Genomic DNA, 22,595 nt, shown 5'->3' on the forward strand with positions numbered 1-22,595 from the left:
ATGTTATGCTTTTGGACTTTTCCCCTTTCCTTTATAGTGTTATATATCTTTTTTGTGCACGTTATAGGTTTACAAAGTGAAAAAGCCCAAAGTCCCTCCCAAAGGGCCTTACCATCTCCAACAGAAAACACTGTTCACAAACTGCTCCAAACAGCTCTATTGTAGTCCAGCCTTTACTTCAGAGACAAACGTGCTCACTTTGTAACACACGTTGTAATCAAGGGGGTAAGCGAGCGTCTGAAAAATGTACCTCCTGTGGAGAGGTTCATAGACTAACAAGCCATCAGGTGCCGTTAGCATTCCATTGACTGCCATTCCTTTTGGCTCCACTTTGACAGTAAATAACTTTACATCTGAAGCGTTTAAAGACTATTTGTCCATTGTTTATTTCTAAAGAAACACGACAATATATAAAAGGCTCCATTACCTTGTACCTCACGTTATGGCTCCGTAGCAGATGTTTTTGTAAAAATAGGCTAACGATTGTGTCATAACCACGAGACTTACTGTTGCATAGTAGACAAATTATCGTACAGTACAGGAGAAGCTCGCAGGCAGTTTCGACTTAAATTAGCTGTTTAAGTTTAATTACTAATGGTAACTAGCATTTTAGTGATCAATAATTAGCCTGTGCTTATGTTATCTCCTTACATATACATACGCTCTCTGTAAGACTGGGAATGATTGAGATTTCTCTTGGCACAGCTACCAGAAGACTTACAACTTTCAGACAGGTTGCTCACGTTACATCTACGTCGTCTCTCTCAGTTGGAGGCTGCTCAGTAACGCTCAGCCATCACCGGAAAAGTGCTTCTAATATCCTTCACTGGTCTCCGTGGAAATCTACGGCGTCCCATTGTCCATTTCTTTAACTGCTAGCATGGCACGCCCTCATACTCTGCTTCTGACTGGCTAGTAGTCCTTACCTAGGTACTGTCAGGGCACGCCCTCATACTCTGCTTCTGACTGACTAGTAGTTCTTACCTAGGTACTGCGCATGTGCGACTCCCAACAAAGATGGAACAGAAGTGAGATGCCTCACTCTGTAGCTAAAACAGAGAGCTCAACACACAGGGTGAAAAGAGGAGCTTCAGCAATGTGCAGTACAACAAAAAATATGGTGTTTTTTGAAAATTAAACCATGTAAACCTATTCTGGTACAACCTCTAAATACAATTATGAACCTGAAAATGAGCATAATGTGAGCACTTTAAGAAAACGGGACTGTGGTGAAATCTGCAGTGTTCCAAAAGTTCCAGCTTCTCTCTTGAGACACAAATCAGGCCTTACATTCCCAGCCCAGCCCAGTCAGATCATGGGTCCGTGAGTGAGGCTGCTCAGCCCCCACCTCTTCAGCGAGAGAGGATGCTGTTAAGCAATGCTTGGATGCTGCCAGGGACTATCATTACGCGTGTGTTGATAAAACCCAGAAAACGCCCTGTGGCACTGAGCTGTTATGCAAAGCTCGCTGAAGTTCCATTTTCTGGCCTGATATTTCCAACACTCATGCGCTGCGCTGCACAGACCAGTGTGAGGTCTCCTATTCTGTGAGGCCCATCGCCTCAATCCACCGTTGACCTTGTTCATCCACTCAAAAGCTGCGGCCTGACAGAAATCAATACTGATGGATGTGAGGTGTCTAGCACGACAGCGTAGCAGGGCTGCTTACATACATGTCTACAAATCTTCATAATTGAAGATCGTTTCCAATTTATTCAAAGTCTCGGATCAGAGCTCTTAAAACTAAATAATAGACTGCAACAGTTGAGTTCAACTTTTGATTGAAAGTCTTAAAAGAGAATCTGTAATAGTTTCAAGCTACTGCCTTAAATTGGACAGTGACTAAAGATATGACATCTACATTAAATGTATTTGATTGCAGTAACAGGAGAACAGGCCACTCCTGTAGAATTACCCTGGAAACCCGAGGAAATCAAAAAGTCTGAATGCAGTTTCTCCACCAGTAAACGTAACAAAATGTAAGAAGGCCTTAACTCAATACGCCACATAAAAAGCAAAATCTTATAATTGGGGCCATGCCATAATGTGGTGAGCTATAAATGAGCCAGATCAACCCAACCGACAACCAAATGGAAAGGTTGTTTAAGTGTGTGTGTGTGTGTGTGTGTGTGTGTGTGTGTGTGTGTGTGTGTATGTGTGAGTGTGTGTGAGAATTGTATATGCTTCTGTTTCAGGGTATTGTGCATGCTGGCTGACTGTCACACTGAATTAATGGGACACTTAAATAGAACAGAGCCATTCTGTTACTAGTTATATGTATGTATACAAATCTTCTATACAAATCTGTATATATATATATATATATATATATATATATATATATATATATATATATATATATTACACCTGTGCAAAACAGATGCTTAGGTCTGTGACTCAAATGCAATCCTTCAGTGTAAAAATCTCAAATGTAAAAAAAGAATTGATCACATCACAGGCTGAAACGGGGGCTAATAGAGGCTTATTATCTATGGTTGCACAAAGAAGAGAAGCAATAATCTATTCTTGTGCAAGTGGTAGCTTCGTTGTCATAGCAACTGATATCCATTTTTATCCTTCATCTGACAGGTTGAGTGGAGTAGGCGGGACATCCGAGTGTCCAAGCGTTTCCAAAGATAGTAGGCGATGTCAAAATAGTCACCTACCTTTGATGCTGATGCGAATGACTCCTCCTAACTGAATAAAAAGCCTACTACACTATGTAGACACATGGTGCTGCAATGACTAGACATTAGCATTACACATTAAAAAATCCCCGGAGAGAGAGACGGTTGACAGGCAGCAGTGCAGTAAGCTTAGCAAAGCTCCTTAGCATTTCTTTAACCTTTCGATACGTTAAAGAGCAACAGTGTAACTTTTTATTGAGGATACATTTTAAAGAAAACATGTATTCGCTTGCTTTGACACGCATAAATGTAAACGGAAATTACAGTAGGAACTCATCTTGTTTCTTTTCATCATCTCTGGTTCGAAAAATCAACAACATTTCCCAGAAGCCTTTGCCGGTGAACTGTCACCCAAAATGTCAGCTACCTAAGAACTCATGCACCGGGGTTATTACAATACTTCACTTTAAAAGATAGCTGTGTTTTTATCGTCGTGACAGTCCACTAATGGTCCGCCAATGTGGCAACAGTCTACATTTTATTAATGACAATACAGAAGTTTCCCGACAGCTAGCTAGCTAGCTAGCTGGCCAACGCCAGCTAATAGTTAAGTAGCTTGACGAAAATATGTCGTTTTCGCTAGTGAAACGGTGGTGTGAAACACCCCTAATGAGACGTGTTTTACAGTTCAAAGTGTATAGAAGGAAAATACAAAGCTATAATATGACCTACACACTGTTAAGACACCGCTGGATGAAAAGGCTGCCCGTGTTCTCCAGCAGCTTCAGCACACAAACAGACAAGGTAACTGACAAAAACATTCACCACAACACTAGCTACCGCGTTAACTAACTGTGTTACCGGTGGGACACATTCACTCTGTGATTGCTTGTATCAGTATTAGTAGTAGTATAGATTAAAAGCAGCCCCGAAAACTCTTAATTTGGACAGGAGTGACTGAGAGCAACTTGAAAGTGCAACTACCGTTTGTTATTTTCCAACCTGAACCCCATTTTCCTATGTTTTTATGTTAAGTTACTGATGGGAACAACAATCTAATTGGTCCAGTATCAAGCAAGATCGCTGCAGTCGGCAACGGCGAGACAGGCTATGTAGCTAAGTTATGGGGCAATTCCAAATCCAGCTTTGATTTACCTTTACAAAAAGTGCTCGTTTTGCCACTGACAGGCTCAGATTAATATTCTAAGTGTCTGACAACATTATGGAAAGGATTTCTAAGGAGGTCGACCTTTCTGTTAAAGAGTAAGATGCTTTTTTCAAACATTAAAACATCCGCGAAATCGCGCTAGCTAAACCCACCAGACTCCATGTAAATGTAATTTTATCATTTAAAATACACTTCATTCAAAGTCGACAGAAACAAAATAAAACTATGAAAAGCCGTTTTGGGTAGGGTGACCAGATTTCCTGGAGCTAAAACCGGGACACTTTGCGCGTGACCGTAGTGTGTTTGTGCACGCACACGCCTTTTAACGTGAACATGTGCCAGCCCTGTTCAGACACAGACCGTAACTTCATTATTTTGATCCTAGGCTCCTCGTCTAATAATAAGTGATTTTTCCTGTGAAATTAACAAAATTGCAGTAACAGCCTTTTTCAGTTTAGTGTGAGATTTATGTTGAGATTTTTTCTGAAAAAGATTTTTTTAAGTGTTATTTATTCCAATAACAGCAAAGTAATTAAAATGGTTTATTGAAAATCTTTAGCATTAAACACTTAATTTCCTGCATTCTGGTGAATTTGTATGCACCTATTTCTACCTTTTTCTGAATCAATGTATGCTGCAAATATCTTTATTTAAAGAGAAACAGATTACAATCCAAATATTAAAACATAATGGAATATATTGCAGTAAGGCTGTCAGGCATTCTGTATTGCTTTCAACTATTTATTCTCCTTTGGATGGACTTTTCTAATTATATCTGAGTCAGCACACATGTAGCCTATAGGCATCATTTACTCTTACCTCCTGTTTTGCGTCTTTTGTTGGTTAAGTAACCTCCTTAATGTGCATATGACAATTATTCACCTCAATGATACATTCATTCATTTTAATTTATTAATAAACCCCTGGACTGTAATATTTCAGATGTTTGAGCATGATTTACTGCTCTTGTCCAAAACTTTGTGCACATTCAAAGTATATAAACACAGTAGTGTTCTCTGTGATTTGGAGGAGTCGTGATATTTTGAGAAAAATAAAGTGATAATAGGCTATTACAAGAATAAAATCACAAGCTATATTTCAGAAAAGAATCTATACCTGCACCATAGTCTGCTGTGCATTACGTGATTGCTCTGCTGATACGGTAGATCTTAGACCTTCTGACAGACACAGAGCCCCGTTTGGGTCTCTGAATGAGACAAATTGTTTAGCTATGGAAGTGGCTGTACGCTGCTCTAAGTCGGAGGTGGAAACCCGAAACTAAAGAATACACGGAGCACAAACGCAACACATCTGCCGCAGCATGGCCACAGCTGAGCACATCCATGAACCTGAAGCTGCGCTGCATTTTACAGAGAGAGTGGACACTAAGAGACCCACAGGTCTGCTTCAGAGCTCCGTGTGTTTGAGTCTGAACCGTAGACTGGAAACGTCACGGGAACTTCAAACTAAATCATTAGTATTGTGCTCCTAAACTTTGTGTTGATGGCATCACTGTATTAGACTGATTTGGCTATAATTCCTCCGAAAACTTCACCCCTTTCACAGCTTTCCTCACGAAGAGACGGTTGCTAGGTGATAGCAACAAATACAGCATGGTCGGACCCCGCACGTAGCTGCCCATTCTATTCGCCTCGGAAGAATAAACTGGACAAAGTTACATTCGGGGCTACACTCAAAACATTTGGGGCTGAAGACACGGCAAAATCGGCTGACGCCGCTCCTGGTGTAAACCGGGACATTTTAGCGTCCCGACAGGCTTTTGTCGGGACTCGGGACAAGCAATTAAAAATCGGGACTGTCCCGGTCAAATCGGGACTGTCCGGTCAAACCGGGACGTCTGGTCACCCTAGTTTTGGGTCGTCTTTCCACTTTTCCAGGGGCGTAGCACAAAATTCTGGGCCCTGTAGAAAGGGCATTTTCTATGGGCCCCTCCCCGCATCCACAGCTATTCATTCTAGCATCTTTTTGGGCCCTCCCCACACGAGGGCCCTGGATGGATACTCGGTCCCATTTTTCCCCCCAGTCTGAAGCCCCTGTTTCTAACCATCACAACTCTAGTTTTGGTTGAAATACACACATAGTTTACAGATTTACATGTGAAAATATGTTGGCTCTATACACGCTTAAAGTGTTGTTTTTTAAATGGAGTCTGGTGGGTTTAGTGCTAGCGACTTCAGAGCTGTTTCTGGTTAAACCGAAAGATCTCAAAGAGGTTTTAAAGGTGCCCTGCCATACAAAACCATTTTTACTTGCATTTTATTTCCTCATATGTGTTTGTTTTATGTTGTGAATGTGAAAATGAACTGCTACCTCCTCTGTCAGCTCTAGCAACTGAAAAGAAATAAGCAGAGAAATCCAGCCAATTACAAAAGCTGGTCAGTCTGACATCATATTGCCTGAGCTCATTACTATTCATGAGCTCGCCCAGTTGGGCTGGGTAAAGGATTCTGACAGCCAAGCTCTCATTGGCTAGCTGTTAGCCAATCAGATTTAAACAGCTTAGCTTGTTGAATATTAATGAGAACTGGCAGAAATCGAGCGGAGTGTTCGTGTAGGCTTTCTATACCACGCTAGAATGGCTTGAAACAATGTAACCAAGGTTACAGAGTCCATGGTAGAACTTCAGACATTATCGCAAAGTAATGAAATACGTGGCAGGGCACCTTTAAAGGTCTATCTCTGAAGGGATCCTTTCCATAATCTTGTCCGACACTTAAAATATTAATCTGAGTCTGTCAGTGGCAAAACAGGCACTTTTGTGAAGGTAAATACAAGCTGGACAATTACATTGTAGCTTGTTTCGCCGCTGCCAACTGCAGTGATCTCGCTTAATACTGGACCAATGTCAAAGATTGTTGTTCCCATCAGTCACTTAGACACAAAGACATAGGAAAATAGGGTCCAGGTTGAAAAACACGGTAGTTACCCTTTAAGTACCGGTTACTGTAGGCCTACTTAGTACAGCTTTATACTACTCCACTACATCTCACAGGCAAATATTGTACATTTGACTCCACTAGATTTGTCTGACAGCTTTAGTTACCGTTCAGATTTTCAATTTTTCTTACCCTTCATGTTCAGTGAAAACCATTTATCTCCAAATTTAGTGATTTTGAATGTGATTTTTTTTTTTTTTCTGATGAACTGAAGGATTAAGTGTTCCTTTTATATAGGTTGAGAAAAGTATCTAATTCTTAAAGGGATACGCCACCGTTTGTTGAAATAGGGCTTATCACGGTCTCCCCTAGCTGTAGATAGGTGGGCCAACGCATTTTTTGTGCATGCATCGTTTTAGTCCGGTGCAACACCGGCAGCGCTAGTTAGCTTAGCGCAGTGAATGGAATCCTATGTTGCTGGTTAGCATGTTGTGAGTAAAAGTGAGCCAACAAAAGACAAAAAAACAACCTAATTACTTGCACTGAGACAAAAAATGCGTTGGCCCACCTATCTACAGCCAGGGTAGACCGTGATAAGCCCTATTTCAACAAACGGTGGCGTATTCCTTTAAGATGAATAAACTATTCACCATTTTTATGCAGAATAAGTATTTTTACTTTTCATACAAGGTTTTGAATGCAGGACTTTTACTTGTATGGAGCATTTTCACAGTGTTGGTATTGCTACTTTTACTTACTTCACTTGTAGTTCTGCACATGCTCCATTCAGAAATAGACATAATAATCAATGTGTCCAAATATTGCTATATTGCTATCTTTAAGATAGGTTACTGCACTCAGCGGGTGTTTAGTGACTGTCATAGTAATTTGCTGGCTTTTCTCCTTTTTGCTTTTAAGGATACTATTGACCTGTCTAAGTTCCCTGTGGACAGAGTCAGGAATTTTTGCATCATTGCTCATATTGACCATGGAAAAAGCACTTTGGCTGACAGGCTGTTGGAGATGACGGGTATGTTTCCTCATCACACTGCATATCCACTTTTTTCCCCTTAGATTGTATCAAAGCAACACTTTTTTTCTGTAGAATTTTCATAATCTCAAACAGGTTTACCCAAGAGAATACCTTTGGGTTTAGGTCTGATCACATACTGATAATAATAATGTGTGCAATGCAATTTTCTTAGGATAAATAGTAGTTGGATTGTATGCTCCTCGCATCATTAGTAAGGGCATCTCTCTCACACATGCACGAGCACAATGTTAACGATTGGGTCGGATGTTCAGATAACACTTAGTAATCCATATTATATCAGATCTAATGAAAGGATTACAATTAACACCATGTGTTGATATATTGGATGTCATTGACAAACAGGTGCCATAGCAACGACAGACAAGAACAAACAGGTGTTGGACAAGCTTCAGGTGGAGCGAGAGAGAGGGATAACAGTGAAGGCCCAGACAGCCTCGTTAATTTACAGCCACCAGGGACAGCAGTACCTTCTGAACCTCATCGACACGCCGGTGAGTGCTCAGCTGGGCGTGTGACATCAGGAAGAAGAGCTATTTTCTTTCCTCATCGTTCATTGATGCTATTACTGCAGTCTACATCCACAACGTTTCTTATCCGGGATTGCTCCGTTGCCGCCGGAAATTCCGCTGGCTGTCCCTAATTTCCGGCCTAATGGCCTTCACCTTCCTCTTTCTTTGTGTTGGCGTTCTAACCTCCGGCTGGATTTCTGAGGACTATGGTTAATCACTCCTCAGATCTCTGCAGGGTAAATCCAGACAGCTAGCTAGACTGTCTGTCCAATCAGAGTTTTCTGTTGCACGACTAAAAACAACTTTGAACGAGCACACGTTCCACCAAAACAAATTCCTTCCCAAGGCTATTTTGCAGCGGCACAGTTATTGATTGTGATTGGTTTAAAGAAATGCCAATAAACCAGAGCATGTTTTTCTCCCATCCCAGAATGCTGTGTGGACTAGCCTGACCCTCCTCCGCTGTGCTGTGGAGGAAGGTCTGGCAGTGTGAGACTACTATCACTATGATGTCTCTGCACTGTGGCAGATTTTATGTGTTCCATAATTGTACCACCATAACTGAATCAAAAACAATTAAAGCTGCGAGCAGCGATGTACGGGCCCTCGCGCCTCTGCGTGCATTCGCACGGCACTCAGACGCCGCAAATTGTCACCAATGAAAAGGGAACTCCCTGCCGAGTTCAATGATACCTCACACAAGACTCTACGTCATACGGTTCATTAGCTGTGGAAGGGGGCGTGGCTAAAGCATGGCGGGCGGGCCAAACCATCACCAATGAAGAATGAAGTCTCTGCTGAGTTCAGTGATACCTCACACAAGGGTATACCTTAAACCGCACGTGTCAAACTCGAGGCCCGCGGGCCAAATCCGGCCCCTTGCAGATTTAGATCCGGCCAGTATATCAGTTTGGGTTCACAATAAATTTCGTCCCGTCTAGTTGTGTGCCAAACCAAAAACACAGAAAAGTGTTTTTTTAAACTGCAATTACCCGACATTCACAGCAGAATACGGCAGATTTGCCAACTGAGACTCAGAAATTCCCCCAGAAGCAGAGAGTTTTCAAATTCAGGCTGTGAAACAAGTTGTTGTTAAAAAAAATTATCGTTTTAATTGATTTGCTAAATTCTATGATGGCTAAGAAACTCTTTTGTATGGCTTCATTTCCACAAAAATGCGACAACAAACATAAAAAATGTCGGAAAAAGCAACAAATTTACAAAAAGGTGACAAATGTCTGAGAAAGCCACAAAAAAGTCGGAACAAAAATGAGGAAAAAAGCTGCATGTTAAAAAAAGAAGTAACAAAAGCATGTCAATAAACTCTACATGTGTGGCCATTGGTGCGATTCTCTTTTTCCAGTGTGGCCCTTAGCGAAAATAAGTTTGACAACCCTGCCTTAAACGGTTCAAATGTTATGAAAGGGGGCGTGGCCTGAGTAAGTGGGTGTGGCCATATTAAAGGGGGTGGCTCAGTATCACATGTATACCACACATTCTAAGTTTGTCATATAAGGCGCATTTCCTGTTGTCAGCGGGGCGCGCTATGACCAAAAGTCAATTTTGGCCTGTAGGTGTCCTTAGGCTTGGACCCTTGACAATCGTGAGAAATTTCGGGCAGATACGACAACGTACACTCAAGTTACAACAACTTCTTTGTTCATCGCTAAACACTCAAAATGGCCGCCACGCCACGCCCACACCGTCTGACGAAAAGTTTTTCTTTTAATAACTTTTCATCGTTAAGGTGTTGGGATGGTACAGACCAAGTTTGAAGTCCATCGGATGAAATCTCTAGGAGGAGTTCGTTAAAGTATAGCACCTTGACTTTTAGGCCTACTTCCTGTTGCCACTAGGGGGCGCTATGACTTTAAGTTAATATCGGCCTATATTTGTCCTCAGGGTTGGACTGTTATGAATCCTGAAAAGTTTCGAGGTAATCGGACAACGTACACTCGAGTTACACCCACTTACTGTTTCGGTGGCGAAACGTAAAAAATGGCCGCCCCGCCACGGCCGCGCCCTATGACGAAAAGTTTTTTTTTTAACAACTTTTCATCTTTAACATCTTAAGATGGCACAGACCGAGTTTGAAGTTGATCGGATGAAATCTCTAGGAGGAGTTCGTTAAAGTACGACGTGGAAATGGCCAAAATCGCACTAATTTCAAACATTTAATTCAAAATGGCAGACTTCCTGTTGGGTTTAGGGTATGGCTCTAATGAAGTTTGTTGTACATCTTGACATGTTACATATGTGTACCAAGTTTCGTGAGTCTACGTTAAACGCACTGCAGGGGCTCAATTTTCTTAACTTTCTAGGGGGCGCTAGCGAGCCATTTTTGTGCGCCTATTCACGAAACCCTTAAAATACGTACATTTTCACCAGACTTGATGCGACCGCCAAATTTGGTGAGTTTTTGAATATATTAAGCCCCTCAAAAAGCCAATTCATTTGACGGGAAAATAATAATAGAAAGAAACAATAATTCCTTCAGTTTCAATAAGGCCTTCGCCGCTGTCGGCGCTCGGGCCCTAACTAGATGAATTTTGGCTTTATAGGTCCCATATTGTGAAAAAATAGATTTCCATGTTTTTTTTTTTTAAATTGTAATGCAGGTCATGGTGCTATATAAATATTGTAAAAGTTTCAAAATGCTCAATCCATGGAAAAATGAACACAGCCCGTTTTAAGAAACTCTGCCTTTAAACGAGCCATCAGGACTTCCGTATAGTTATACTATATAGGTAGGAAGTGCCGTTACAGTCATTCCCTGGCTGCAATGACTGCAGAGACTCCTAGAGCACAGATATGGAAGACCCGGAAACACTGACCAATCAGATCAGACTGGGCTTTTTTTCGGGAGTGGGGCTTAAGCGGAGCATTTCAGACGGGGTGAACACAGCTATATTCAGAGGGACATAATAAGAAAAATTATGTTTTTTTAACATTAAAGCATATAAACATGTTCTAGTAGAAACCCAAAATACAAAAATGAACCTAAAGATAAGCAAATGTCCCCTTTCAAGATAGTTCGCCAATGTGTAATATCCAACTATGTTGCACTGTCATGTCTTACAGTTTTTAGAATCTCCGGGGCTTTCTCTCTCCGTAGGGTCATGTTGACTTCAGTTATGAAGTGTCTCGATCGATTTCTGCGTGCCAGGGCGTCCTGTTGATTGTCGATGCCAATCAGGTATGAAAGCAGATTCATAGCTCCCAGTCTTCTCAGTAAAATATTGTGAATAATGCAGTCGTTAATATTTTTGCTGTCATGTGAAGGGCATTCAAGCGCAGACGGTGGCCAACTTCTACCTGGCTTTTGAAGCTCAGCTGGCAATCATCCCTGTCATCAACAAGGTACACCGAGACCTAGGTTTTTTTGTTCTCGGTTTAATCACATTCTTTTTCTACTTGACTGCTATTCAGCATGCCATTCTAATTGGACATTTCTCTCTAAGATCGATTTAAAAAATGCTGATCCAGAGAGAGTGGAAACACAGATTGAAAAGGTGTTTGATATTCCACGTGAAGAGTGCATTAGGGTGAGTTTGAGCACAGCGTAAGCTGCTTTTTTAGTTTTCAGTTCCGCTTAACTGATAAATGTCTCTTAATTTGTGATTTTATCTTTCACAGATTTCAGCTAAACTTGGGACAAATGTTGATAAAGTTCTCCAAGCGGTTGTGGACAGAATTCCAGCGTAAGAAAGGTTCATTTGGTTTCGTTTCTCACGTGAAACATGTTTGACACGTAAAAGTGAAGCTTTTTTTTCCCTCCCTCCTGTTTGTATTGTCAGGCCTGTGGCAATTATGGATGACCCATTTAAAGCCCTAGTGTTTGACTCCAATTTCGACCACTACAGAGGAGTGGTGGCCAACATCGCTGTGTTCGGAGGGCGGGTCAAGAAAGGGGACAGGATTGTGTCGGCGTATCTCGGCAAAACCTACGAGGTCAACGAGCTGGGGCTTCTCCGGCCCCATGAACACCCAACGCAGAAGCTGTATGTGCCATTTCTCCCACTTTTTTATTTCATGCAATACAGCTGATATTATATAGCCTGGCTCCACCCTCCTACGTACTTCTGCTCAATTTTCCTTTTCCTTCAGTACGCCGTCTGGGTTTGCGGTATATTCTTGGGTTTTCTCCGGTCAAATCTTTACCGGTCCAATCAGCGAACAGAGGGAGCGGCTGAGAACGATGACGTTGAGGTCGTGCGCTAGTTTGAGTTGTAGTTCCGTAATGGCGGCGGAGAAAGATGCGAGCGAAGCCATTCGGTCCGTTGTGGCAACGCTGCCGAATTTCCAGAAGTTAAAGCCCGAGCGAGAACAATCTTTGCTGAGTTTTTTGGTGGCCATGATGTCGTTGCTCTCCTCCCCAAGGGGTTCGGGAAAAGTTTGATTTTTCCAGCTCGCTCCGTTAGTGGTGAAGGAGTTGGCTAAGGCTAACGCTAGCGATCGCTAAGCCGACTTCACAACCAAACGTTAGCGATTGGTTTTGGCAGATCCAGAGTGGCTCTGGGCAGATCCAGTAGTTATAAACTTCAACAGAGTTCCCGCCTTCAAGGAAGTTAACACTTCTCAATGGAGAGTGGCCAGACTCTCTGTACAAATGAAATGGACCAGAGTCTGGTAGGACCAGGCTAGATATTATAGTTGATCGACAGAAAATGTATCTGCAACTATTTTGATAATTGAGTTTAGTCATTTGGGTAGCAAAAATAAACTGATTATCTCATATTCAGGAAATTGTGATTGGCATTGTCAACATTTTCTGACATTTTATAGACCATACCATTATTTATTTGTTTTTGTTGGGGGGGGGATTCAGTGGTCCTCTGATTGGAAAATCTTTGAAGCATTTATGTAGACAAAATGAATTGTCTGATGCTGCTATGTTAATGATTACAAAAAGAGCTTTTGACAGCGTTTGCTGTGATAGATTTACTTTGTCTATATTCTGTCTATTGCAATAGACGGGTAAAATACCCTAACATTAGTGATGTAACATATTGTTTAAAACTACAGTTTAGTCAGTAATAAACACTGCTCCACACAGTTAAAAAACACTGTAATTTGTTGAAAATGCATCCAACTGTTCCACTCACTGAGATGCTTGTTTATATTGCATTAGTGTAACTCTCCTCGACTGTTGTGTAGGTTTGCAGGCCAAGTAGGCTACATAATAGCAGGGATGAAGGATGTGAAGGAGGCCCAGATTGGTGACACACTCTACCTCCAGGATCAGCCCGTGGAAGCTCTCCCCGGGTTTAAACCCGCCAAAGCCATGGTCTTTGCTGGTAAGACCTTTTCTCATCTGCAGTTGCTTCCTGCAGATAACAATGTCTATTTTAAACACCACATGGATTACGTAAGGTCTAATGTAGAGCGAGGCGGTTGTTATAGCGAATACAACCCCAACAGGGTGATCAGGACCCCGACGCGGGTCCTGAAGGGGTTGTATTCGCTATAACAACCGCCTCGCTCTACATTATCCCGCTTATTACATGGCTACTTAGCAAATAAATCAATAATTTGACACAAAATATTTTTTTAAAAAGGAGTTTATTGATTTAAATAAGATTGTATTGCTTCCTCTAAACAAAATAGTCAATTCCGTCTCTACGGTTGTAATCCTGTAATAAATTAGCAAAATTACTCAATGCATAGAGTTAACAGAATGCTAGCCTTAAATATTCCTGTATCAGTGGACATGTACTCAAACAGGACTCCTTGAAAGATGAGATATTGTGTCTCCAATGGGACTTATCTGAGTAAATAAAGTAAAAAAAACAAAAAGATAAATAAAAACATAAAACCCCTTCAGTGCATGTTGTGTCACAATAGCTAGCACAGTAAGTGCACTCACTGATTCCACCATAAATGAAAAGGGTCCTTTTTGCTGAGGATGTGCACTCTGTCTTTTGTTTCCTGTCCCTCAGGCATGTACCCGATGGACCAGTCAGAATACCCGGGCCTTCGCAGCGCCATCGAGAGGCTGACCCTGAATGACTCGAGTGTCACGGTGCAGAGAGACAGCAGTATGGCCCTGGGAGCGGGCTGGAGGTGAGGACCACTGTTTGGAATTTGAATTTGAAAAATGGCTTTGAGACCAGAGGCACACTACACAAAATGTGACGGCGAATGAGAACAAAAGTGCGGACATTGAGCAATGCAACTTCGGAGGTTTTGACCCACTTCAGGAGTTTTACCAAGTCCTTTGCTGTTGCAAAAGAGTTATCCAGTTATTCTTAAGAGGGACCAAATTTAGGGGAAGTAGCACGATTGATTTTCTTTGGACATAATTCGTTATGATTTATAGGGGAATAAACAACTTTCTTTGGGACATACTGAATGTTGCCAAAAAAGACAGCCAAGTAAGAGTTTATTTATTGTCACAGGTCATATTAGTCCAGATGATGAATTTGATTCCATTAGTGGAAGTGATTCAGATCATTCGGAAGTATGAAGCTGCACTGGAATAGCAATGAGTGGTACTCACTGTTGGAACTCTTTCCAAACAGGCTCTTTGTAATTAGAAGCATGACTATCAATTATTCAAGTTGAGTGAACCAGTGAACCTATGTACCTGTGCCCCTGCAGACTTGGATTCCTGGGTCTTCTCCATATGGAGGTGTTCAATCAGAGGCTGGAGCAGGAATACAATGCCTCCGTCATAGTAACGGCGCCCACCGTGCCCTACAAGGCTGTCCTCTCTTCACCCAAACTCATCAAGGTAAGAGCCATTTTCTGGCTTTACACTAGAGGGGGGCTCGTACTGTACATTTACAGCAATAGGAAAGTTTTGACTTACTCGGAAACTCTCCAGGTATTGCTGGTGCTTTTCTGAAAAATCACACAATGGGAGATACTAGGGGTTTCGCAGAATAGTCGACTATTTGAATATTTGACCATCAAAACTACGAATCGATGCAGCGCGTTATTGTCGAATGTTCGTTCATTTGTTATTTTAGCATAGTGCAGTTATTAAGTAGTGGCCATGTATTAGATATGCATATAATTACATCAGGTATGCAGCAGGGGGTGGTGTAGGTTAACAAGTCATAGTTGTTCTGTGTGGCTTAAAGCTCTAGTGCCTAACTTTTTGATATTAATGAACGTCCATTACATTCAAGCCATTGCCAAATAAGTTGCTACAAAGCTAATATAAGGCTCTGACACACCAACCCGACGGCTAACCGTCAGCAGAAAGAGTCGGTCAAAAAAGTGCCTCGGAACACACCGAAGCGACGCCGACTTGAGCGTACGTTCTGCGCGTGTGCGAGATGTAATACGTCTCCATAACCGCAGGCACCGCTAATCTGTATTGTAGCCCAAAAAATGAAAACCTTGGCTAATAGCAACCGCGTGGAGGATGGGTGAGGGGTTTGCGCGATCACGGAAGGCTTGTATCATGTGGACGCCCCGACAGTTTTGTTGTCATTACTTAGAATTCCTCATGGGGGAGACATAAACTACGCACTATAGCTTTAAAACACTGCAGTGCAAGGAGGTAAAGCAGCGTACATTTTTTTTTTTTAACGATAACCAAGAGTGAAAATTGAGGATGATAAATGAGGGCTGTAGCAACAGTGAGTAACTGCCAGTTTATTAGGGATATTTCCTTTTTTTGGCACTTTTTTGTGGTGAGTAGGCTAAGTTTTGAATTTCAGTTTGCACTGTTTATAGCCTATTTTCTGTTTACACTTACTGTCTGAGGAAAATGTGTAAATAATCGGTGTCCTTATGACAGCTCATTCCGCAGAGTGTCAGCCACTATTGATGTTTTTGAATAAATAACATTCATAAACTTCATTAAATCTCTGGACATTCATGTTTATTGGCGAGATTGCTATATCCCACGAACGTTCGACTATTTGTCGACTTTTGGGGAGTAGTTAATGACTACTAAACTACACTATTGGTTGTTGCCCTAGGAGATATGTGATGGGTAACGCTTGGGAGGACAATCAAAATGTTCTGTTGCAAAGGCAAAATCACAGCCAATTTACATGACGTACACAAGTTTTGGGGGAAACAACATTTTCTCATCCCATTGGCAGCAACTTAGTGTATGGAAAGACTTAAATATTTTACAACAAGTTATTACAATTTACACTATTTCTCATTCTTAAAAGACTAGTAAGGATACACAAACACATGTACTGTAACAGAGGTATTGCATGACTATGACTTTCAAAGCCATAGTTCCAGCCTGCAGGAGATTTTTATTTGGAGGTTCAAATCCCGTTGGTTTCTCCTTGCAGGAACACGGCAGTGAGGAGATAACCATCGTGAACCCGGCCCAGTTCCCAGACAGATCTGTTGTGTCAGAGTATTTGGAGCCTATGGTACTGGGGACCATTCTCTCTCCAGACACTTACACCGGCAAGATTATGACTCTCTGCTTGGTAAGAGGGAAATGGGAAATGCAAATCTATTTAACCTGAATGTGGTCTTTCTGCACCATATGGGGTTTGTTTTTATTTTCCTCTTACATATGCATCTGCCTTGTTAGCATCTTATTTAAAGTGCAGACCCTTTTTCCTTTAAGCCCGAGAGGGATGGCGTCTCTTAATACTCACACGGGAGTCGGAAAGTTGTCGGAGTTGGAAAATGTAGTTTGATAGGAGCAGGGGTGGAAGAAGTATTATAGTGCTCATATTATGCTAATTTTCAGGTCCATAATTGTATTTAGAGGTTATACCAGAATAGGTTTACATGGTTTAATTTTAAAAAAACACCATCTTTTTGTTGTACTGCACATTGGGAGTTGCACATGCGCAGTGCCCTGACAGTAGCTAGGTAAGGACTACTAGCCAGTCAGAAGCAGCGTATCAGGGCGTGCCCTGACAGTAGCTAGGTTAGGACTACTAGCCAGTCAGAAGCAGAGTATGAGCGCGTGCCCCGACAGTAGCTAGGTAAGGACTACTAGCCAGTCAGAAGCAGAGTATGAGGGTGTGCCACGCTAGCAGCTAGGTGAGCATTATAACGTGTGTTACAAAGTGACCACGTTTGTCTCTGAAGTAAAGGCTGGACTACAGTAGAGCTGTTTGGAGCAGTTGGTGAACAGTGTTTTCTGTTGGAGATAGTAAGTCCCTTTGGGGGGGGGGGGCTTTGGGCTTTTTCACTTTGTAAACCTATAACGTGCACAAAAAAGATATATAACACAATAAAGGAAAGGGAAAAAGCCAAAAAGCATAATATGAGCACTTTAAGTAAAAGTACTAATATCACACTGTAAAACTACTCTGTTACAAGTAAAAGTCCTGCATTGAAAATGTTACTTAAGTTAAAGTATGTAAGTATCATCAGGGAAATGTACTTAAAAGTAAAAGTATACTCAATGCAAAAAAATCCTCGAAACGATCCAACCAGTTGTGTATTTAATGGTCTGATCATTTCAGCTGGACTTGTAGGCCATTATATTGTTGGGTGGTTTAATTTATGAAAAAAACATTGTATTTTATAAACTACATGTGTTTTGTGTGCAAACATCTTAATGTGTAAAGTAACTAGTAACTAAAGCTGTCAGATGAATGTAGTGGAGTAAAAAGAGGAAATGAAAAGACTCAAGTAAAATACAAATTGAGTACAGTACTTGAGCTAATTTACTTAGTTACATTTCACCACTGGACAGGAGTCCATCCTCGCTTATTTCTCTTTCCAAATTGGTCTGGAGCCAAAGAGAAAACAATAATTGGGGAAAATGTGAAGTGTCAGAAAATAGGTTTATATTTCTGATGCTTTTTTACACCTTCAGGGCTTTTTTTTCCACATAAGAGAAGTGTCTCTAAACAAATCCAAGAAGACACGATTGTTGACATTGTAAATTCTTGCAAAAAATAATCTCATTTTGTTGTGTTGTTAAAGAATCGCAGAGGGATCCAGAAGAACATGGTGTACATAGACGACCAGCGTGTCATGATGAAGTACCTCTTCCCTTTAAATGAAATAGTTGTGGATTTCTATGACCTCCTCAAATCTCTGTCCTCTGGATATGCCAGGTAAAACTACGCAAGCATACAAATAAACATAGTCCACAGTCAATCATAAACACAGAAAATGCATTTTGGGGCTTGTGTTTCCTGTGCAATCTATTACTGTAAGTTATTTATTTGCAGTCTTGAAATACCAGTGTATTGAATGAAGTTACATTCTAACTTCATAGCTGTAAAGTCAATTCAAAACTTGTATTTAGTTGCTAGTTGTCAAAGGCAGGGTTTCCGTGGGGTCTTAAAAAGTCTAAAATCTCAACATTTTAGGCCTTAAAGGAACACACCGACTTATTGGGACTTTGTCTTATTCCCTGTATCCCCCAGAGTTAGATAAATCCATACATACCCTTCTCATCTTCGTGCGTGTCGTAACTCTGTCTGACACACCCAACTTACGCAGTTTAGCACAGATCGTGGAGGTAACTGGTTCTATCTAGCCTACTGCTCCCAATAAGTGACAAAATAACGCCAACATGTTCCTATTTACATCTTGTGATTTGTATTTTTTAAATATTAGTTTTTCTAAAATTATACTTTAAATTTATTTTGAAATATATTGTAATATATTGAATTGTGACCCATGTATGGTGATACGTATCTTATCGCCAGATTCTTGCCAATACACCGCCCTACTACCATCGAGAGGTGCACGTCAGGCTACGGCGTAGACGCAGAGGGGTCTGTGGGGGTACGCCGTCGATTTGACGCAGAACCATAAAACGGCCTTTACATTAAACAAAAAAAATCCTTTTATTAATCCCACAATGGGGGAATTCACACTGTTGCAGCAGCAAGGGATAAGAGGAAAAGTAGAAGACACAGATTAACGCTCAATAATTAATATAATTAGAAAGAGAATAAATATTAAAATAGTAAAATGTGAATTATGAAATACTGACTCTGAAAGCATCCCATGATTGTATCTCCCACAGCTTTGACTATGAGAACGCAGGCTACCAGGCTGCTGATTTGATAAAGATGAATATACTGCTGAATGGCCAACCTGTGGAAGAACTCATCACAATTGTGCACAGGTAGAGTATTTTTGTAAACTTTGCTGAATTCACATGCTGAGTGTCTGATCTTTCAGAGGTGTAACTCTGACGCTGCTTGAAAGGATCATCTTGCTTTCCTTGTCACAGCAGCCTCCCATAGCTTAATTATTATTTTTTTTATGCGTTTACATAAACCCAAGGTTATATGGTCCTTCATTACTATAGTAATTCTTCTGAGCCTGTGGAGCATGAAATGTATTCAACGGCCAGGATAACCTAAAAGACCTCTTGCCAGCGAGTGTTGACATTATCTATTACAGTGACTCTACACACGGGACAAGGACTTCATTCCATTTGTGACATGAACAATAGAGGAAAAGTGATGACGCTGGTAATTGAAGGGCGCTACGCTTCACCAACGATGGCTGCTCTCGGACCATTTATACTGTAAGCCTTGGAGCCAGGCCCAGCGGTATTCTTTAAGGGTAACGCACCAATCACAGAGCGGAACGTCTTTTACAAGGAGTCACGTTACAGAGCGACTGAATCATATGGAACGTGACTGTACCAGAGTGAGGCTGGGATGTCCCGTCAAGCAGAGAAGCCATTTACATCAGTTTGATATGGAAGCTTTTATCCAAAGTACCTGATAGTATGACACGGCACACAGTTGTTTAGTGGTCCTCAAATACTGGTAGTCAGGGCTTTGCTTTGCTTATGAAAGGAATATTTTTTGACATTTTGGGAAACATGCCTATCCATTTTCTTTTCGGGAGTTAGATGAGAAGATGAATACAACTAGGGCTGGACAACGTATGTTTTTTTTTTGTCGTCACCGTGATATCAACTGGCGCAAAAATATCAGTAGAAAAACTGCACTTTAAAATGTAACTGTCATTCTTTTTTTAGTGCTGTCTTTTATTTCTAAATTCATTGTTCAATCTGTTCAATAAAAGAAAGTTGGATTTCCTTTCATTTGTTTTAAATTCAACAAGCAATCAGTTGTATTTTAGCAGAATACTGAAAGCAGCCGAACCAAGTACACTTGAATACCTGTTTATTCATCGCAAGTAATATCACTATTGCAATATTCCACAACGTTATCGCATATTTTTCTCATGTTGTGCAGCCCTAATCACCACTTTCATGTCTGTGCATTGAGTTTGGAGCTAGAGCTAACAGGTGATCAGCTTAGCTTAACATACAGACTGGAAGAACAGGGTAACCGCTAGCCTGGCTCTGTCTAAAGTTAAATAAAAATATCCTCCAAAGCTCACTCATTTCCACATTACATCTTGTTTGTTTAATCAGAACAAACCGAAACGTAACAAAGGAAAAGTTTGGGGAGTTATGTCTTTGGACAGAGCCAGGCTTGCTGTTTCCAGTCTTTATGCTAAGCTAGGGTCACCGCCTCCTGGCTGTGGCTTCATGTTGAACGGGCTACCTGTATTTATTGGTGATGACGCACGTATACTGTTTGTCATTATCAGCTACTGTAGCTTAAGGCGATTTGGTGAGTACAGTAGGTTTTACGGATTGCACTCCTCAGAGCAGAGCAGTAACGTTTCACAGTCATTTGGTTCTGATTGGCGTATTTTCATTCCAGAGGCCGTGCGTACAGCGCGGGGAAAGCCATGTGTGAGCGACTCAAAGACTCCATACCGAGGCAGATGTTTGAGGTGGCTGTACAGGCATCTATTGGAAGCAAGGTCATTGCAAGGGAAACGTAAGTACAGTACCATGCAGTGCGGAGCTTGAGCCTTTGTTGGAATTGTATGAGATGCAAAACAATGTGTGTGCACAGCATGAAGCACTATGAATTCGACTTGTGTATGGAAATGTGACACGACAATATTTGCCTCTTTCAGAATTAAGGCGTACAGAAAAAATGTTCTCGCTAAATGTGTAAGTAAATGTTTTTCTTATCTCTCAAAAGTTGTTGAATCTACAAATGTACCACAAACACACTCTCTATCTATCTATCTATCTATCTATCTATCTATCTATCTATCTATCTATCTATCTATCTATCTATCTATCTATCTATAATTCTATATATGTTTTGTCTTGGTAGTACGGAGGTGACATAACACGGAAGATGAAGCTACTGAAGAAACAGGCAGAGGGTAAAAAGAAGATGCGGCGTATTGGCAATGTGGAAGTTCCCAAAGACGCCTTCATTAATGTCCTGAAGAGGAAAGACAAATAGACTGCAGTGCTACTAGTGTATTATCACAGTAATGTCAATATCATACGCAACAGGTCTTTGTTAGTGAAAGGCCCCGCTAGATTCTCTCTAAATAAAGTGGTCATTGATGCTGCAAACGGCCGTTAGTGCTGATTTCCACGCTATGCGTCAACACTTCTTCTCTCTCCGACATTAAACGGAACATTTGTCGGCAGAGGAATTTAAAGACCACGTGTCGTTCAAAATCTTGCTCTAACTGGTCCCCAATCATTCTGATTGCGATAGTGATTTCCATCTATCATATGACCCAATCGGCTTTTAGAGAAGGATGCCGTTCTAAAGTTATTAAACAGAAGAAAGTTGAGCCTCATTTTATGTTAAGGAAATTACAATATGTCATTCATTATTGAATGTGTTGTTATTTTATCAGTACACGTTACTGCATACAGTGTAAGTGTGGATGCTGATTTGATTGCATTCCAAGAGGTTAACCGGTCAATAAATTGATAAATGTGATCGTTGGTTAATCATTTAGGTCATTTCTTCTCTGACTGTTGATCAGACAACAAACCCAGAAAGTTTGAACATTTTATAGATGGACTGGTTAAGCAGCTAAAGCTAATTGATGGATTAACAGACCATTTAAAGAGTCAGCACTAAATATGTTAGTGTAGAGTAACATGGCCAAAGATATGAGGCTTTCAAAAATATCTTTCATAGTCATCAGTTTGTGTCAAGTAAAAAAAAATATATATATAACTACTAAAATGATGTGTTGAGAACATTGCTCTCTTGCTGCAGGGGTACAGGTAACCAGCTTTCTTAACCCTTGTGTTTTCTTTGGGTCAAATTTGACCCGTTTTTTAAATTTCTATATCAGAAATATGTTTTTCTTTTTAACTACCTAGTTTTGATAAAAAATAACACGGAACAAGAAAAGGATCTCTACTTTAATTCACAATTTTGGATGTTACATTTTTTAACATAAACAAAACTGAACCCAACTGAACGTTGACCCTTCTTTGATTATCCTTCCTTTAATATTAGTCTAAATAATTCATAATTCCTGCTTTTTTAACTAAAGAATTAGGTACGTTTTCCTAAAAAGGAGTTTTATTGACCATGAATTCCTAAAATAACTGTAATACTATATAAGTTGGTG

The 22,595-nt window shown here is 40.8% G+C and overlaps 1 protein-coding gene across 2 annotated transcripts; it reads left to right on the forward strand.

The window, feature by feature from the left end:
* Positions 1–2,959: 2,959 nt before the first annotated feature.
* guf1 (GTP binding elongation factor GUF1) lies at positions 2,960–21,949 on the forward strand. 2 transcript variants are annotated; one of them, XM_028590199.1, is made up of 17 exons: positions 2,962–3,431; positions 7,611–7,722; positions 8,089–8,237; positions 11,371–11,451; positions 11,538–11,615; positions 11,717–11,800; positions 11,892–11,956; positions 12,053–12,256; positions 13,413–13,552; positions 14,195–14,318; positions 14,856–14,988; positions 16,520–16,663; positions 18,126–18,259; positions 19,183–19,284; positions 20,852–20,971; positions 21,114–21,150; positions 21,320–21,949. In XM_028590199.1, the coding sequence occupies exons 1-17, from the start codon at positions 3,255–3,257 to the stop codon at positions 21,452–21,454; spliced, it is 2,019 nt and encodes a 672-aa protein (XP_028446000.1). In that variant the 5' UTR covers positions 2,962–3,254; the 3' UTR covers positions 21,455–21,949. The 2 variants fall into 2 exon arrangements, 1 of the variants encoding a protein (XP_028446000.1); XR_003693604.1 differs by lacking the exons at positions 21,114–21,150; positions 21,320–21,949 and adding an exon at positions 19,566–19,692 and having other exon boundaries at positions 2,960–3,431; positions 20,852–20,901.
* The last annotated feature ends 646 nt before the right edge of the window (positions 21,950–22,595 follow it).

Source organism: Perca flavescens, chromosome 10 (assembly GCF_004354835.1).
Source record: "Perca flavescens isolate YP-PL-M2 chromosome 10, PFLA_1.0, whole genome shotgun sequence".
NCBI classification, from domain to species: Eukaryota; Metazoa; Chordata; class Actinopteri; order Perciformes; family Percidae; genus Perca; species Perca flavescens.

Excerpts from the sequence above, each read along its gene's own strand:
- guf1 (XM_028590199.1), top strand. The coding sequence starts at position 3,255 with ATGTCGTTTTCGCTAGTGAAACGGTGGTGTGAAACACCCCTAATGAGA. Across the intron at positions 11,801-11,891 it reads CACGTGAAGAGTGCATTAGG|ATTTCAGCTAAACTTGGGAC; the intron begins GTGAGTTTGAGC and ends TATCTTTCACAG. Across the intron at positions 19,285-20,851 it reads CTCATCACAATTGTGCACAG|AGGCCGTGCGTACAGCGCGG; the intron begins GTAGAGTATTTT and ends TTTTCATTCCAG.